This window comes from Schistocerca cancellata, chromosome 6 (genome assembly GCF_023864275.1).
Source record: "Schistocerca cancellata isolate TAMUIC-IGC-003103 chromosome 6, iqSchCanc2.1, whole genome shotgun sequence".
Lineage (NCBI taxonomy): Eukaryota > Metazoa > Arthropoda > Insecta > Orthoptera > Acrididae > Schistocerca > Schistocerca cancellata.
In genome coordinates, this window is record NC_064631.1 from 294,388,055 (window position 1) to 294,407,646 (window position 19,592).

Sequence of the window (19,592 nt, forward strand, 5' to 3'; positions counted from 1 at the left end):
TCTGCTCATTTTATTTAGCTGGTCACATTTGCTCGTTCCTCTGCTGTACTGCCCTGTCTAACTACTGCAGTAGTAAACTAAGGTGTGCCCCTTCTCTATAGTTCAGCTTTCAGGCTATCACTGTTCACCGTTGAAAGTAATGTAGTCTGAATACGATAGCTTCTTTAACTGCCCACAATGCGACTTATTTCCTCTTCCTTAAATGGCTTCTTAGGTCCACAAAGCTCCTTGCCAACGAACTTAAAAATTTCGCCAAAAAGCTGGGCGTTCTCGATAGACCTTGCTCTCCCTTCGTGTTGTTTGTCATGAAGTTGGGAATAGCGGCTACGCGAGGTCACTCACCTCTCTGCAACGCACGCCACCGGCGAAGCACAGTCAGCAGGGCCGGCCGCGTGCAGCCCACGCCGGCGCGCTGATGCAGCCGAGTCCGTCCAGCCGTCGCAGACGCTGCGCCACACCACGGCCATAGCGTCACTACTTCCTTCCCCAGCCATCTCGCTTCGTCGAACAGATGCTTTCAGTTTTAAATACCCCACACGTCCACGCTATCGCCTTACGTTTAGTCGATGGTAGCTGAGTAGCTCTGCCCGTAAGAGAAACCGTTAACTGCCCTAACAGCTGTATCGCAACATCAATTTTACCCACTCAAGTATCGTATTTTCACGGAGCCGATGTTACACTGCGGTCGTCGCGGCAGCTAGAAGGGGTGCACAAAAATATGGAAACACCGAAAGCATGTTACACCGTAGGATATACTGCAAGCAGCCACAAGCTTTTCTTGAAAAGATTTTATTATACCATTACGAGTTTCGGGCCTCAGGCCGTAGTCAGATGGTATCTATTCCTTCATTTCCAGATTTAAACTTGTGTCCAAAAATGGTAACTAATAGCTTACAAAAGATTTTACAATAATGTCCTAAAATTTAACAAATTTTTTGTGATTGCATAGTTTTACATTTATATATGCTCTATACATTTTACTTCCAGGAAATTCCTCCTTATCATAGGAGAGGTTCGATTTTCTTACTTCACTGATCAATATGGATTGTAAAGGAAAATCAACCGCGGTCCTATAATAGACACGCGCACGCGGACGTGCCAGAAAAGTTTTGCATCACCTCGGTTCCGAGAGTTCTGGAACCTGTACAGAAAATTGGAATAGTGATGCAAAGAACATTTCCGTCCTTTTTATTGCTCAAGAAATCCACACATTACATGTTGTACCACCATACAGCGAGACCTTCATAGGTGGTGGTCCAGACTGCTATACGCACCAGTTCCTCTAATACCCAGTAGCACGTTCTCTTGCATTGATGCAGTCCTGTATTCGTCGTGGCATACTATGCACAAGTTCATCAAGGCACTGTTGGTACAGATTGTCCCACTCTGTAACGGCGATTCGGCGTAGATCCCTCACAGTGGTTGCAGAGTCACACCGTCCATAAACAACCCTTTTCAATCCATCTCAGGCATGTTCGATAGGGTTCGTGCCTGGAGAACATGCTGGACACTAGTCGAGCGATGTCGTTATCCTGAAGGAAGTCATTCACAAGATGTGCTCGATGGGGGCGCGAATTGTCGTCCATGAGCACGAATGCCTCGCCAATATGCTGCAGATATGGTTGCACTACCGGCTGGAGGATGGCATTCACGTATCGTACAGCCACTACGGCACCTGCCATGACCACCAGTGGCGTACGTCGGCCACACATAATGTCACCCCAAAACAGCAGGTAACCACCTAGTTGCTCTCGTTGGACAGTGCCCGGCTGCCTCCAAACACGTCTCTGTCGATTGTCTGGTTGAAGGAATATGCGACACTCTTCACTGAAGAGAACGTGATGCCAATCCTGAGCGGTCCATTTGGCATGTTATTGGGCCCATATGTATCGCGCTGCATGGTGTCGTGGTTGCGAAGATGGACATCGCCATGGAGGTTGGGAGTGAAGTTGCGCATCATGCAGCCTACTGCGCACAGTTTGAGTCTTAACACGACGTCCTGTGGCTGCACGAAAAACATTATTCAACATGGTGGCGTTGCTGTCAGGGTTCCCCAGAGCTATAATCAGTAGGTAGCCATCGTCCACTGCAGTAGTAGCCCTTGGGCGGCCTGAGCGAGGCATGTCATCGACAGTTCCTGTCTCTATCTCCATGTCGGAACAACATCTCTTTGGTTCACTCCTAGACGCCAGGACACTTCCCTTGTTAAGAGCCCTTCCAGGCACAAAGTAACAATGCGAACACGTTTGAACCGCGGTATCGACCGTCTAGGCATGGTTTAACTACAGACCACACGATCCGTGTACCTCCTTCCTGGTGGAATGACTAGCAGATCGGCTGTCGGACCCCCTCCGTCTAATAGACGCTGCTCATGCACGTTTGTTTACATCTTTTGGCGGGGTTAGTGACGTCTCTGAAAAGTCACAGGGACTTTCTCTGGGATAGAATATCCACAGTAAAGGACTATCTTCAGGAGTCCTGGGAACCGGGGGTGATGCAAAAACTTTTGATGAGTGTATAAATGTACAACTACGTATTCACAAAAACTTCATTAAATTTTAGAATGCAAATGTAAAACTTGCATTGAAGTCAACGTTACCATCTGACAATGGGCTCTGGCCCGAAACTCTTAATGGTAAAATAAAATCATTTCAAGGAAACTTGGGGCTGGTCGCAGTATTCCCTACAGTATGATTCACGGAAACAGCTGCTGTGTTCAACTGAAATTGATAAAACATTACTTTACCTAACATGGTATAGAAAAACCGCTGGCATTCAAAACAGCTTCCAATCTCTGAACGAATGAAAACAGTTTCTGTATGGTTTCTAGGGAAACTTTCACCATTCTTCATGCAAGAAGGTTTGCTAATGCAGGTAGTGATGGTGGAGTGGATACAGACTACGTATTTTTCTCTCTGAATTAGACACAAATTCGCAGCAATATTGAGGTCTGGTGACTGGTGGCCAGGGGAGACACGACATTTCATCCTCATCCTCAGAGAACCAGTTCTGGAAGATGGGAGCGGCGTGAAGAGTCGCCCTATCGTCTTTGAACACAGCACTGCCTTTGGGAAAGGAACACTGTAGCATGGGATGGACCTGATCAGCCAGCATGGTCAGGTGATCCTTGGAAGAAATGAGACCTTTCAGAGTAACCATGGGGAGCACGGAATACCTCGATATGGGTACCCAAATTACCGGAAGCCCCTATGTTTCACTCTTTGAATGTAAACTTTGCCAGAAGTTGGAAACAATGTTAAAACAAGACTCATTCGATGAAATACCTTTCTTCCATTGCTCCACAGTTCAGATTTTATGGCTTCGGCCCCGCGTTTTCCTGCTACGGGAATTTGCACCATTGATAACTGGTTTTGAAACTTTTGGAATTCCAGATCGCGTTGCAGTTCCCAGATTATGGAGCTCCCTTTGTGTTGTTGGTTCTGACGGTCCGCTAGTGCGACGTTCAGTTATGATGTGACCTTGAGGCTGTAGTTATTTTTCGTTACAGTTCTCATGAATGACTGTCACGATCTCTCAAATAGTATCGTCCGCGTTGTGACTCACCGTATCATGATTTCCCGCTTTCCCTGTATGCGGTACGAGTCTACGATATGATGCTTCTTGAAACACCAAACATTTCGGCTGCAATGTTAACTGATGCACCCACAATGTGAGAACCAACAATTTGGCTTCGTTCAAATTCACTCAGCGCAACATTATACACTTTCAGCTCCACAGAACACTGTTCCGGCAACGTACCTAGGACATTCCACTGGTGTCGTTCGTCGTCAAATACAACAGCGCGATACCTGTACCATTGGCTAGCATTTGCATTCGTGCTGAAAGATCATTTTTCGTCGTGCTTCCATATTTTTGTCAAACAACCCCTGTATCTTTGTCACGTTCGGCCGCCATTGCTGCTGATTTTTGGCTGGCTCTGAGCACTATGGGACTTAACATCTTAGGTCATCAGTCCCCTAGAACTGAGAACTACTTAAACCTAACTAACCTAAGGACAGCACACACATCCATGCCCGAGGCAGGATTCGAACCTGCAACCGTAGCGGTCACGCGGTTCCAAACCGACGCGCTTAGAACCGCACGGCCACACCGGCCGGCTGCTGATTTTTATTCAGAATTTAAGTAGTGGCTGGTACAGAACTCGTAACCCAGGAAGTATTTATTGCTAGTCGAAGACGCTCTCTCTGTATCGGTTATGAAGGCTGTCTGCTTCTCACTAATTGTAAACCTCATGACCTATAAATGAGAGCAGCTACTACTACTACTACTACTACTACTAAATGGGAGCACTGCGAGTACGAGCAATACGCTCGCGAGCTGCTGGTACACAACTTCAAAAAAATAAACTGATGTGGAGAGAATCTAGTCGGCATTTTATAAACCCCCATTGCTCGTGACAGCAAAGACACGATGGGGTCTTTGCGAGCAGCTCGTGAAACACCTGCTGTGTTTTTCCAATGAGCAAAAGGAGGCACTTGGGCTCAAAGGCAACAACACTGTTGCATGCTCAAACGCCTAACGACTCGCGAGAAATGAGGCTCAGAGAATGCTCTTGCTTCATTCCGCGTGTTTTTCTTTGTCTGTCTGAGTCACTGGTGAGCTGCTTATGACCATGCTCCTCGCACGTGTGTACGCAGATTCACGTGTTGGATGCTTAAGAAAACAGAAACTTAAGTTATGTGGTCCTACTGGATAACATTTTAAAAACTTAAGTCCCAGCAACAAATAGCATTCTACTATGGTTGGCACTGTTCCGTACTGTTGCACTAATCGACATCCTTTCGAAGGACCATCACCTTTACAAGCAAGTCCTGAGTGAACTATCCAGATCTTAGGATCTGAGAGTTAGGGTGTCACGAGCTGGCTAGGCGTAATAGCCAACTACCTCACAAGGGAGGTATATTCGCAGTTCTTGCTGTCTCTCTATGGAGTGAAATAACCCCACTCTGTTGAAAATAATTATAAATGGACATTTCCATCAAATGGAAGAGGTATGCTCCAAAAAATTAAATTTACACTTATTACCTCGTGTTAAGAAGTTAAACAATGTTTCAAGTTATTTTGTGACTGACTCAAAACCACCAACTGGAACAAAATATTTTGAGTATATATACTAAGATGGTATCTGTTCTTTCGGACATGTCCGAAAGAACAAATACCATCAGTGACCATGCAGCTCGTTAGAATGATATTACAATGAAATGAACACCCTTAGCTGCTTACAGGCGTTGACATACGTCAGCGGGGACAGATGAAAATGTGTGCCCCGACCGGGACTCTAACCCGGGATCTTCTGCTTACATGGCAGACGCTCTATCCATCTGAGCCACCGAGGACACTGAAGATAGCGCGACTGCAGGGATTTATCTCTGGCACGCCTCCCGCGAAACCCATATTCTCAACGTATTGTCCCGCACTACATACGTAGTGCTCCCGCCCATTATACTCATTACTCGCGGCGCGTTGCCGATTCCCGTAAGAGTTCGGGCACTGTTTATGCATTCGCACAGAAGATGTAGCTCAGATGGATAGAGCGTCTGCCATATAAGCAGGAGATGCCGGCTTGGAGTCCCGGTCGGGGCACACATTTTCATCTGCCCCGTTGACGTATGTCAACGCCTGTAAGCAGCTAAGGGTGTTCATTTCATTGTAATTTTGAGTATAATTACTAAAACAAATTTAAAACTTTCGCAGGGTATAGGTTGTTCCATGAAGTTTCTTGTGAACTGGCAGGTATCAAACGTGATACCCTGATACGTAATTCACCGCAGAGCCTTCCGTCTAGCTTCAGGTTACACAGGGGAAATACAGTGAGCTCCACTATTTAAAAACCTGCTGGCACATGTTTGTAGTAACTAGTTGTCACTGTGCAATATTTTCTTGTACGCAGCGGGCTGGCGGCTTCCAGTTGGCTACGGCATGGGATGCTGTGATAGAACAACTTCTTGTTCTGCGAAGCCGGCGTCGTTCTGCCGTTTTACGCTATGGAGGCGGTCACCATGGAGGACCCTCGTAGCAGTGCACGGACTTTCAGCAGAAGCGCATGCTCCAGAGGATTCCTAAATAGGAGAACTATGTATTTTCATCAGTAAACACCTGAACATGGCCAGAAGGTTTTATGGCGAAATATCGGGGTATCAGGTTACAGACAACCGGCAGTCGATCCGCAATTTCATGGACTATTACTTTCAAGTGCTATAAATATCTGCTTCTACAACAGAAGCTTCCAAATCTAAGAGCATAAATGTTTTTATTTTAGTATTCTCTGTTAGGGTGACAAGACTACCTTCAGCTTCCCTTTTCAGAGTAGTTCGTGCTTCCGGAAGATCTACAAACTTCAACGTAAAGTCCTTAATATGGATGTAGCAAAACTGACCAACTGCGGAACCGCACTTACAACAAGAGAAACGAATCACATCCAGCCATCCATATTGCTATACGACACAAACACAAAATAACTTATACTAATCACAGTAGCTGTTAGAACCACTATTATGTAACTTTACTCAGGAGCCCACAAATCACATCTGCAACCCCATCAACTGACACCCAGAATGTATGACTCAGAGGCATTACTTTACGACTTCGTACGCGATCTGAAACACATTCTTCAAGTGTTCCTCGTGCCTTTCGGAACTACACACCCCCCTCTCCCCCATCTCCGAAGTAAGGTGACAAACGGACCAACCAGGAGGTTTCATTTCCTTCACTAATCAATCTTTCAAGATCAAGTACTTCGTTTGGCCAAGGGAATCTAAATCTTTAACCAATTATTAATATTTCCGTGGTTAAAGTATTTTACTTGGGGTCACTTCCTAGTTCAACAAATTTTCCTCCATCGTCTTATGCATTCCACTAATCACTAACATACTTCCGGTCATACTCTGGTCTTCAAAGACGAGACACTTAGGTCATTGCCATCTACCACCTAGCTGAGTCACTCCGTTGTGATATAGTTTTACTTAACTAAAGATAGAATGCGACCACTCTGGCTATTCTAAATTGCAAACTATGACCTGAAATTCTAAGTCCTAAATATTGACTGATGAAACGCAGAAGCTTTCGGCAAGTCAAAATTGTAAGGAAGTATTCTTCCTTTCCGTACTCATATTTCAACATTTATTTACTGTATCAGATTTCTTCGTGTGGCTGAAGTTTTCGTGTTTGGTTTCTTATAGAAATTATCGCCAGCTTTGCTATATGTATTTATGTCGGAACCACCTTTTATTGGCTGTGACAATAAGTTTTGTGGGGCATAACAACCATCAAATAATCCTGCAAAAACCTGATATGAGAACTCTGCTCGTCTTAATAATGGAAACATTTTTAGAGATGCTTTTTGGAGCAACTTATTTCAGCCTAAGCAAGAATCTTAACTAGTTTCAACTGAAAGATGAGGTTGAAGTTGCTGTTAGTTGAAGGAAACATCGATAATTTTTGTAATCCTTTCCCTAGACGAAATTAATTTTAGTTCCGTTATCTGATCAACGCGAATCGTTTGATAGAAATCACGAAAACTTTGTTTCATTTTTATTTCGGCGACGTGTTAGAAATATCGGAAAAACGAGCAGTTTGTGAGGGACTCAGTGTATTTTGGATTTACTGAATTATATACGCTATTGACTATATGAACAGTATGAAACTAGATGAAACTTAAATTGATTAATAAGACGTTAGTCGGATATAGCGTTTGTTTAACGCTATGAGAATGACGTCACAAGTCGCTTTAATAAAAGCAGTCGCGGGAAGAGTGTAGACACGCTATCGACAGTTTAAGCAAGCAGACGCTTTATCAGCTGCAGATGTGCGTGTTTGTTCTAAGTCGCGAACGAAGCAATGAGCGGTAAGTTAATTACGAGGGGCGTTCAGAAAGTAATGTTTTTCCGAAATCAGGTTTGTTTTATTCAGGATTCCAATACAGCACATTATTTCCCACCGTTTTGGCTACAAAACCCTGTCTTTCCATAGTCTCCGTCCAATACGACGGTTTTTCACTACTTTAGTGGGAGGGCCTGTTTGCCCTGATGATACCACTCTACTGGTCGACGTCGTAGCCAACGCCTTGCTGCATCGAACAGAGGAACCCCTTAAAAGTACAGAAAGACCATGGACATGACTATCGGCTGAGGGTGAACCTTAGAACTTTTTCTTCGGAGGGAGACGGTGTGGCGACACTGGATGAATTGCGTTTTGTTTCCGATTCGAAATGATCAACCCATGTTTCATCGCCTATATGTATGATCGACAAAAATTTCTGCGATCAGCCCCGTAACGCGCAAGCAATTACACACAGATGGTCCTTCGTTCTTTACTGTCTTCTGTTAGACGGCGAGGAATGCAGCGGGCGCACACCTTTGAGTACCCGAAGTGGTGGACGAATGTGGCAGGACTACCAACAGTCGTCCCGTTGTGCAGAGAGGTGTTTGATCGCATCGAATGATAGTGTCCCCACGTTCCAACATTTCAGGAGCTACAGCCGTGTGTAGAGGGCCATTTTTAAGGTTACATATAGCGCGGCCACCAATGTGAACTTTGTTAAACTACAGTGCCTGAAGCGAGGACATTCCATGTCAACAAATTCCGCATTTTTTCACCGAAATTGGGAGATGTATTGCATTACTTACTGAAAGCCCTTTGGGTGTACACAGACGTAGATTTGAGAAACTTATGATGGGGGACTTGTACTAATCCAATTTCAAGTAAACAGGAGGTATATCTCACCATGCAAAGAAGTGTGATCTCCATGACAGACACCTTAGAAGTATCACATCAAACCACCCCTCCCACATCAAACCACCCCTCCCACATCAAACCACCCCTCCCACATCAAACCACCCCTCCCACATCAAACCACCCCTCCCACATCAAACCACCCCTCCCACATCAAACCACCCCTCCCACATCAAACCACCCCTCCCACATCAAACCACCCCTCCCACATCAAACCACCCCTCCCACATCAAACCACCCCTCCCACATCAAACCACCCCTCCCACATCAAACCACCCCTCCCACATCAAACCACCCCTCCCACATCAAACCACCCCTCCCACATCAAACCACCCCTCCCACATCAAACCACCCCTCCCACATCAAACCACCCCTCCCACATCAAACCACCCCTCCCACATCAAACCACCCCTCCCACATCAAACCACCCCTCCCACATCAAACCACCCCTCCCACATCAAACCACCCCTCCCACATCAAACCACCCCTCCCACATCAAACCACCCCTCCCACATCAAACCACCCCTCCCACATCAAACCACCCCTCCCACATCAAACCACCCCTCCCACATCAAACCACCCCTCCCACATCAAACCACCCCTCCCACATCAAACCACCCCTCCCACATCAAACCACCCCTCCCACATCAAACCACCCCTCCCACATCAAACCACCCCTCCCACATCAAACCACCCCTCCCACATCAAACCACCCCTCCCACATCAAACCACCCCTCCCACATCAAACCACCCCTCCCACATCAAACCACCCCTCCCACATCAAACCACCCCTCCCACATCAAACCACCCCTCCCACATCAAACCACCCCTCCCACATCAAACCACCCCTCCCACATCAAACCACCCCTCCCACATCAAACCACCCCTCCCACATCAAACCACCCCTCCCACATCAAACCACCCCTCCCACATCAAACCACCCCTCCCACATCAAACCACCCCTCCCACATCAAACCACCCCTCCCACATCAAACCACCCCTCCCACATCAAACCACCCCTCCCACATCAAACCACCCCTCCCACATCAAACCACCCCTCCCACATCAAACCACCCCTCCCACATCAAACCACCCCTCCCACATCAAACCACCCCTCCCACATCAAACCACCCCTCCCACATCAAACCACCCCTCCCACATCAAACCACCCCTCCCACATCAAACCACCCCTCCCACATCAAACCACCCCTCCCACATCAAACCACCCCTCCCACATCAAACCACCCCTCCCACATCAAACCACCCCTCCCACATCAAACCACCCCTCCCACATCAAACCACCCCTCCCACATCAAACCACCCCTCCCACATCAAACCACCCCTCCCACATCAAACCACCCCTCCCACATCAAACCACCCCTCCCACATCAAACCACCCCTCCCACATCAAACCACCCCTCCCACATCAAACCACCCCTCCCACATCAAACCACCCCTCCCACATCAAACCACCCCTCCCACATCAAACCACCCCTCCCACATCAAACCACCCCTCCCACATCAAACCACCCCTCCCACATCAAACCACCCCTCCCACATCAAACCACCCCTCCCACATCAAACCACCCCTCCCACATCAAACCACCCCTCCCACATCAAACCACCCCTCCCACATCAAACCACCCCTCCCACATCAAACCACCCCTCCCACATCAAACCACCCCTCCCACATCAAACCACCCCTCCCACATCAAACCACCCCTCCCACATCAAACCACCCCTCCCACATCAAACCACCCCTCCCACATCAAACCACCCCTCCCACATCAAACCACCCCTCCCACATCAAACCACCCCTCCCACATCAAACCACCCCTCCCACATCAAACCACCCCTCCCACATCAAACCACCCCTCCCACATCAAACCACCCCTCCCACATCAAACCACCCCTCCCACATCAAACCACCCCTCCCACATCAAACCACCCCTCCCACATCAAACCACCCCTCCCACATCAAACCACCCCTCCCACATCAAACCACCCCTCCCACATCAAACCACCCCTCCCACATCAAACCACCCCTCCCACATCAAACCACCCCTCCCACATCAAACCACCCCTCCCACATCAAACCACCCCTCCCACATCAAACCACCCCTCCCACATCAAACCACCCCTCCCACATCAAACCACCCCTCCCACATCAAACCACCCCTCCCACATCAAACCACCCCTCCCACATCAAACCACCCCTCCCACATCAAACCACCCCTCCCACATCAAACCACCCCTCCCACATCAAACCACCCCTCCCACATCAAACCACCCCTCCCACATCAAACCACCCCTCCCACATCAAACCACCCCTCCCACATCAAACCACCCCTCCCACATCAAACCACCCCTCCCACATCAAACCACCCCTCCCACATCAAACCACCCCTCCCACATCAAACCACCCAATCGCTTTTTTTACTACTGTCACCCACTTTCTATCTGGAGGCCTCTGAATATTTTGATGTCGACAAATATTTATGCTGTAATTTTATCGTAGATCGATGCGTCCTGTTCGTAGTCAGTGAGGGCCCAGTACAGCCAGGGTAGCAGCGTGTAGTACTGACCTGTACATGCGGCGGCCGGCGACGGAGTTGGCGGTTCCGTGCGGCGAGACGAGCAGCCGGAAGAGCGGCGGCGCGGCGAGCCCGGCGACCGTGAGCGCCAGCGCGGCGCCCAGCAGACGCCACAGCAGCCGCTGCCGCGACATGCGGCAGCCCTCCCTGTAACACAGCGGAGCGGGTCCACACTTAGCACCGAGCAACTTTACACAAACGCAATTACGCTTATTCATCATTTGGCATTGCACCTCGTTCAGTAGCCGCGTTTGGAGACAGAATTACTCGATGTAAGGTCCGCTTGTTATTCAAACAACTTTAGATACCTGCTACCCCTACCGATGCCTATTTATGCAACCCGCAATGTTTTAGCTGCCCTTCAAACATCAACCGCGAGATTTCCATATTCTATAGCTCACTACGCGCAAACTACAATGAAGTGCCAAAGAAACTGGTAAACGCATGCTTATTGAAATACAGTGATATGTGAACAGGTAGAATACGGCGCAGCGGTCGTCAACGCCTACATAAGACAAGTGTTTGGCGCTGTTAGAACGGTTACTGCTGCTACACTGGCAGGTTATCAAGATTTAAATCAGTTTCAACGTGGTGTTATAGTCTGCACACGAGCGATGGGACGGAGCATCTAAGAAGTAGCGATGAGGTTGGGATTTTCCTGTACGACTATTTCAGAAGTGTACATTGAATATCATGAATTCGGTAAAACATCAAATCTCCTACATCGCCGCGGTTGGAAAAATCTTACAAGAACGGGACCAACGACGAATGAAGACAATCGTTCAACGCGACAGAAGTGCAACACTACCGTAAACTGCTGCAGATTTCCATGCTGGGTCAGCGTGCCAGCCATTCAACGAAACATGATCGATATAGGCTTTCTGAGCCGAAGGCCCACTCGTGTACCCTTGATGACTGCACGACACAAAACTTTACGCCTCGCCTGGACACGTCAACACCGACATTGGCCTTGACTGGAAACCTGTTTTGTGGTCACACGAGTCTCGTTTCAAATTGTATGGAGCGGATGGACGTATACTGGCATGGAGACCTCATGAATCCATGAACCCTGGAAGTCTGCAGGGGACTGTTCAAGCTGGTGGAGGCTCTGTAATGGCGTAAGGCGTGTGCAGTAGAAGTCTTATGGGACCCTTGATACGTCTAGATATGACTCAGACAGATGACACGTACTTAAGCATCCTGTTTCATCACCTAGATCCATTCATGTCCATTGTACATTCCGACAGACTGGCGATTCCAGCAGGACAATGCGACACGTGACACACGACACGTCCAGAATTTCTACGGAGTTGCTCCGGAAACCCTCTTCCGAGTTTAAAGACGTCCGCTGGCCAACAAACTCCCCTGCATGAACATTATTCATATATCTGAGATGCCTTGCAACGTATGTTCAGAAGAGATCTCCACGCACTCTTACGGATTTATGGACAGTTCTGCAAGATTTATGGTGTCAGTTCCCTCCAACACTACTTCAGTCATTAGTCGAGTCCATACCACGTCGTGTAACGGCACTTCTGCGCGTTTTTGGGGGCCCTACACGATATTAGGCAGATGTACCAGTTCGTTTGGCTCTTCAGTGTATTAGCCCTACAGAAAAGATGAACAGGACCTTTTTCGTAGGATATTTAATGTAGTTGAATTTTGCACTGTGATAAGTTTTCGCTGCACGGTTTCAGAGTTATTCTAGAAAAAATACAGAAGTGACTCAAATACACTCCCTCTTCTGTATTCAGCTCCCACGAGTCAGAGTTTCTAGCATGTTGTTCCTGGCACTGTTTCCTACCACTGTACATTTGCAGCAGCAGGAATGGTTTCCCAAATTCGGTCTTGTTTAGTCTCAATTGACTAGCTTTATTACGCCACCAGCTTAGTCGAGCACACTCAAATTGTAAAACTGAGGTTTGTTTAAATACGAAACTACTGTGCTGGGGGGGGTTAAGTTTGGAACGAATTTAAACGTAATTAGTTTTAGTCTAACGTATATGAAAGTCTTTTTCCCGTCGTTACCCTCACGGGCACGTTCAGATGATTGATGTTGAGGAAACAGTCAACTGTGCTGATGGCGTAATAGCCCAATCAACAGACACCAAACTGAAGTCGAATGTCGGGAATAGTTTGCCTAGTCGGAAGTTTGTGTACAGTGGTAGGAGGGAGTGCCACGAACGACATACTACAAACCCTGACTGCTGAAGGATGAGTGTGGGGGTGGATATACTTTTGAAGGTCACTTTTTAAAGTGTTTCTTGAATAACTTGAGAACTGTGGCTTCTAACGAAAACTTATTCCGGTACCTTTGTGGGTTTCATAAAACGACATCGGTAGTGGTACCTGAATGGCCCTGATCGGCCAGTATACGCCATAAGTCGAGTAAGATATAAAACCTCTTATTTCGTGAAAGATTCCTGTAATCTAGCGTTCTGTACCTCTCAGTGTCCTTAGGAAACTGTAGCCTATCTTGTGATATTTATTAGTTGTCAATTTTTACCGCACTACGTACTCTCTGTACTGTGGGAACTCTGTTACAAATCAAAATAAACTATAGTATTCGCACTCATCCGACACCTTACTCGGAAGTGTCACTTGCTAGCAGCTTGACGCGTTGCTGTCTCAGTAAATAACTAAAACCAGACGGAGTGTCGCAACTTATGTTACACAGTGCTATCAATTTTCGGAAACTGTTTCGATACCTCTAACCGTTCACAAAATAAAGGTGTTGTCTGAAGCGACTCACCCTGTTTAAACTCACAAGGGAACCTCTCCATCGCACCCCCCTCAGATTTAGTTATAAGTTGGCACAGTGGATAGGCCTTGAAAAACTGAACACAGATCAATCGAGGAAACAGGAATAAGATGTGTGGAACTATGAAAAAAATAAGCAAAATATACAAACTGAGTTGTCCAGGAGCAAAATAGGTAACATCAAGGAAAATCTGAGGTCAGGAGCGCCATGGTCCCGTGGTTAGCGTGAACAACTGCGGAACAAGAGGTCCTTGGTTCAAGTCTTCCCTCGAGTGTAAAATTTTAATTTTTTATTTTCAGACTATTATCTGTCCGTCCACCCGTCCAATGGGAGATAACTGCGCCGTAGTATGGGGACGCTACATCTAAACAAACATTCAGTCGACTACAGCGCACGGAAGAGAGAGTATTCCTGCTAACGAGGCTCCCTGGCTGGCAGTTGACTGTTCGCTACTTTGGACGAGAGTGCATTAAATACGTGAGATGTATTTCGTGGGCAATGTTTTCGGTTCCCATTGGAGAGGCATGTCCTTTCGTCTACTAATCACACGGTTTTGCGGCGCGGTCGCAAAACACAGACGCTGAACTTATTACAGTGAACAGAGACGTCAATGAACGAACGGCCAGATCATAACTTTGCGAAAATAGAGAAAGTAAACTTTTCACTCGCGGGGAGACTTGAACCAAGGACCTCTCTTTGCGCAGCTGCTCACGCTAACCACGGGACCACGGCGATCCTGACCTCAGATTATCCTTGATGTTACCTATCTTGCGCATGGACTACTCAGTTTGTATATTTTGCTTATTTTTTCATAGTTCTACACAACTTCTTCCTGTTTTCTCGATTGCTCTGCTCAGTTTTTCAAGGCCTATCCACTGTGCCAACTTTTAACTAAATCTGAGGGGGATGCGATGGGGAGGTTCCCTTGTCAGACATGTTTCAGCACCATCGTGCCATCGTCAGTGGGTATTGTTTACTCTGTTCTTAATTTTCCTACATTATTGGGTTATGCACAACCCTCTGTACATTATTCGATAATTGTTGCTTGTAATCTTTTAGAAATATCCTCTCACATTTACAACTCCCTGTCTACCAAGCGAGAGGTAGACAACAAATAGAGCGAAAGGGCATCGCCAGACAGCCAAACTAGCCTGGCATCACTCGGTACCCTTCAACATTCTCCAGCTGGCGCTCAGAAATCTGGACCTCTCCCTGCTTCTGTGTAACTTCCTCGAGTGTGTCGTAAATGCCCGCCGATGGTGTGGACAGTCGCCATAAGGAGCACTGTCAACTGCAGACTACATTGCATCTGTCTTTTACTGGCGGACTTGGAAATCCTCCCGCCAACAGGCACCTAAAGACTGCGTAAACTCCGACAGTTACGATTTGGTCATCAGTTCAGTGCCTGCAGCCTGCTCACTACAGTAAAGCACAGTACTCCGAAAGCTACCTTCCGACTTAGCAATCGCTATTTACGGAGAACTAGTACCAGCAGGAGTGTGTCTGGAACATTACATTAATTTCTAGTGAGGAGACGATAGACTACCAAAAGACAGCAAAATTAAATTCCATTCCATTAGCTGCAGGACATGAAGTGCCAAACATCAAACTATTCTAAAGTTAAGTACCATTTTGTGACAATGTTATTTTTTATGTTGTCGCATTTCTCTTATAGAGCGCCCTGTCAGACAAGTGTAAAGCGGCAAGAGTGCAATGGCTATCTTTTGTAATTTATAGAAGTGTTCTGTACCGCAGCCGTTTGGGCTGAATGAGTAGGACACACACACACACACACACACACACACACACACACACACACACACACACCAGGGTTGTAAATTAAATGCTACGTGTTTAAAAAAGCACGTATTTCTATGATTGGTAGTACTGGTCATAACTAGAAGATGTGTACCTGTTGAGGTATGGCCGATTAAGATTCCCAGTTCACGGTCTGCATTTTGTTTACAGATGAGGCGCCATTGACAAGATGGCATAGTAAATTGCCACAACACACACGAGTAAGTAGATGTACATAAATATGTGAGCAATCTTGCAGCTGAAGCATCAGGATTGCTTCTGTTTCAGTGTATGGTCAGGAATTGTCTGTGACAAACCTTAGGGCCGAACACGTTACCAGATGCTCTGTATCACCTAACTCTGCTCAGTGAATTACCAGTGCTAATGACGGAAGCTATCCTTGTAGAAAGACAGACTGCCGCTTACTCACGACGGGGCACCTCCCCGTTTTCTACAGATCGTGCGATAATACTTCATCACAACTTTTCAGGTGTGGCAGATTGGTCGAGGAAATACGGCAGCATGGCCTCCCCGCTCAAGGGTCGTGAATCCTTTCGATTTGTGGCTATTGGGACCTTTAAAGACTTTGGTGTCTCCCTAACCCATTATCAATATGCAGACGTTGCAGCAGCATGTGAGCAATGCATGTGACGCAATCCGCATGGCACCAGGTGTGTTTGGAAGAGCGCATGATTCATTGCTAAAGACTGAAGGATATGTTGGGACTGAGGACAGATTGACCCAAATCTCAACAGGTACTGGTTTCCGCACAATATTACAGTTTCTATATTCTGGTTTTAAGCAATACTACCTGCTTTTCTTCAACACCATGTTTACTACAGATAGCTGTTCAAGTAGCGTAGTGCAAGCTACATCGCTCGAATATTTTAAATCACTGAGCGAAAAATCTTTGTGTACTATACAGGCTGGTTTGTGGTGACAGCCTTCATGAAATAACAGTAACAAATATTGAGTGGTAGTACTTAGCTCTGTCGCTGAAAGACAGGTCCAACTTTATTTTCGGAACGACGCTGCCCAAGCTGCAGTGCCAAGGATAATATTGCCTACAAATCACAACAAATATTAACAACCGTAAAATACATAGGAATTACGGTCCGGAACGATCATAAGTGGAAAGAAGATTAATTCATTTACAGAAGTTGCTTACAAATCTTTCACGACACTCAGTGGTTTACGGATTACATAAATTCAACTTTCGACCTAATTTAATAAGGACTTACTACACAAGCCGAGATACTGAAGTGTTTCCTGCCTTGCTACAGTGAAGCAACCTGCAGAGCCCAGCATCATGCTTTGAGTATGATTACGTAAACTCTGTATGCCTCATGAGGATGAGCCTGAAGAGGCTTAAACTATTCCATGGAAGTAAGTATTTCCTAAGTGACTGGTCTCTTGTATACAGTTTTACTATCAACAATTCATTGTTGAGAGTTACAATGTCTCAATAATTCAGTCATGGGAATGTCGCACAGTTTCGATGATCATTAGTACGCAGAAAGCCACGCATTCAGCAATAAGAATATTAATTCTAGGGGAGAAGCGACCGTCTATAACACTTGGCACTGATATGAATGTAGTATACAGGTATCAATAAAATATAAATATTACTGATGTGATTCTTCAGTTTCTCCCGGCGTATTTGTTGCTTGAACAGTCCACGGATATACTGCCGGTTCATTGTGTCCAACGGGCACAATATTTCGGCGATCAGACATGTCGCCATCGTCAGGTGTGCTGACGAACTGAGCTCCTGAGGGCGGGTGGCCGATTTAACAGGGTGGACGTAGCAAGCACATCGACGCTACGACAGATTCCGACGCCCACGTCTTCACGACAGCCGGCGCGTGGGCGCGGACGGCGAAGAGAGCGGCCTGCGGGGGGAAAATCGGCCGCCCGCCCTCAGGAGCTCAGTTCGTCAGCGCACCTGACGATGGCGGCCTGTCTGATCGCCGAAATATTGTGCCCGTTGGGCACTATGAACCGGCAGTATACCCGTGGACTGTTCCAGAAGTATTACTGATATTTTACTGATCGAGGTAAGGTTGGCAGTAGCCATTATGTGTCGAGTTGGATACGTTAGTGCCAGCTTGTGGCAAAGCTAGGTATTACTTTACGATACCAACATTACATCCGCTATTATCAGTTCAAAATATGCGACAAATTAGAACCTAATCTATGTTTTGTTACTGTGAAAGTAGCACGAGAAAAACTTTATTAGACATAGAAATTTCTTGAGATACTGTGTTTAGCTTTAATTCTAGTAAGTATTATATAAAGCAGAGACTAGAGCCTTGTCAGTTGAGACATTTTAGTAATTCAGTACCAGGTGGCGAGCTTCAGTAGCTAGGTAATTTGTCAGTAAGGACCTCGCAAATAAGTGTTGTAACCTTTGTAATTAGATGTCTGAATTTTGCTTTCTTGAAGGCAAGAAAAATAGATGTATTCAGCAAATCTGAACATTTGTTATTCACCTTCTAATATCGTCACGACAAAGAATTAAGCAGTTGATATAACTAAACTGATTTAATAAAAGGAGACTATGTCTTGGTAAAGATGTGATAGTTGTTTAAATTTAAAGTCATCGTCTGGACTTCCAACTTTCTTAATGACTGGTTTGTATCTCTTAAACATAACCAGATCTAACGGGAAAAATACAACAATTCAAATTGTAGGACTGTAAAGTTAAAATTAGCCAGCAAGGAAAAAAACATATCAAGTTTGTCTAATACAGGATGTATCCGAATGGTTACCCTTATTTAAAGTGGTCACAACGTCGATGCAGATATTTGACACACTCATGCACGCAAAGTTTTCAGTCTTTTGTAATTCCCTCTAACACCCTCTATGTCAGCACCGCTGGTGACACGAAAAATTACTGAACAGTGCTTACCTCTCGCCATTTAGTTTGTAGCAATTTAAGGATGAACTTTCTAACAGTTTGCATGATACGTTGACTCAACGTGTACATGTCCGGTACAGAGGCGACATAAATCTTTGTTTTAATGTATCCCCAAAGAAAGAAATCTAACGAGTAATGCCTGACGATCTGTGTGGCCGTGGGACTGGAGCATCTGCTCCAATCCACCGATAAGAAAATTCTCCCGGACGTATTACCCAATGCGGTGGCTGTCCCAGTTCAAATATTAGATCGGTCCCAATCTCTAAAGAATTGGGGTATAGCATGGAACAAGAACTGACATATCTGTCTTGCATTAGTGCACACCATAGATTGGTCGTCGGGCAGTGCCTTACGTTCACCTACAAAATCCTTGCCTTTTTTAAACCTAGACACAATCGTGCGTTTATTTACATCACTGAAACGAAACGGCGCTACACCATAAAACGAAATTTACTGCTAGAAATCATAATATTCAATAAAGAATGACATGTTTTTGGCAATTCCTTCTCGTCGTTAATGTTTCAGTTCCTGAAAAATCAGGGTTAAGGGGCTCCGGAAAGGCTCAAAATCATGAAAAGTTCAATTTTTACTTTTTTGCGTTTTCTGAATCTGCAGACTATTACCTTTTAATAGATATATAATTTATTCAATTCCGAAGACTACAACTATTTTTAATTTTTTTTTGAAATATGTTCTACATGGGCGTGACCCACTGTGGCGCTGTTAAACTGCTGTCAAATGGTGTTATTATTAACGTCCGTGTTCATCA

At 46.0% G+C, this 19,592-nt stretch overlaps 1 protein-coding gene and 1 non-coding gene across 2 annotated transcripts in view; both read right to left on the reverse strand.

Moving 5' to 3' along the window:
* Nucleotides 1–19,592, reverse strand: part of LOC126088297 (probable beta-hexosaminidase fdl) — an 819,052-nt gene that overhangs the window by 145,930 nt on the left and 653,530 nt on the right. The window contains exon 3 of the mRNA XM_049906427.1: nt 11,337–11,492. Coding sequence (XP_049762384.1) covers nt 11,337–11,479 — 143 coding nt within the window. The 5' untranslated portion in view covers nt 11,480–11,492. The remainder of the gene's footprint in view (nt 1–11,336; nt 11,493–19,592) is intronic.
* Trnat-ugu (transfer RNA threonine (anticodon UGU)) lies at nt 5,284–5,357 on the reverse strand. Its single transcript has one exon. It is a non-coding gene; the product is annotated as a tRNA-Thr (tRNA).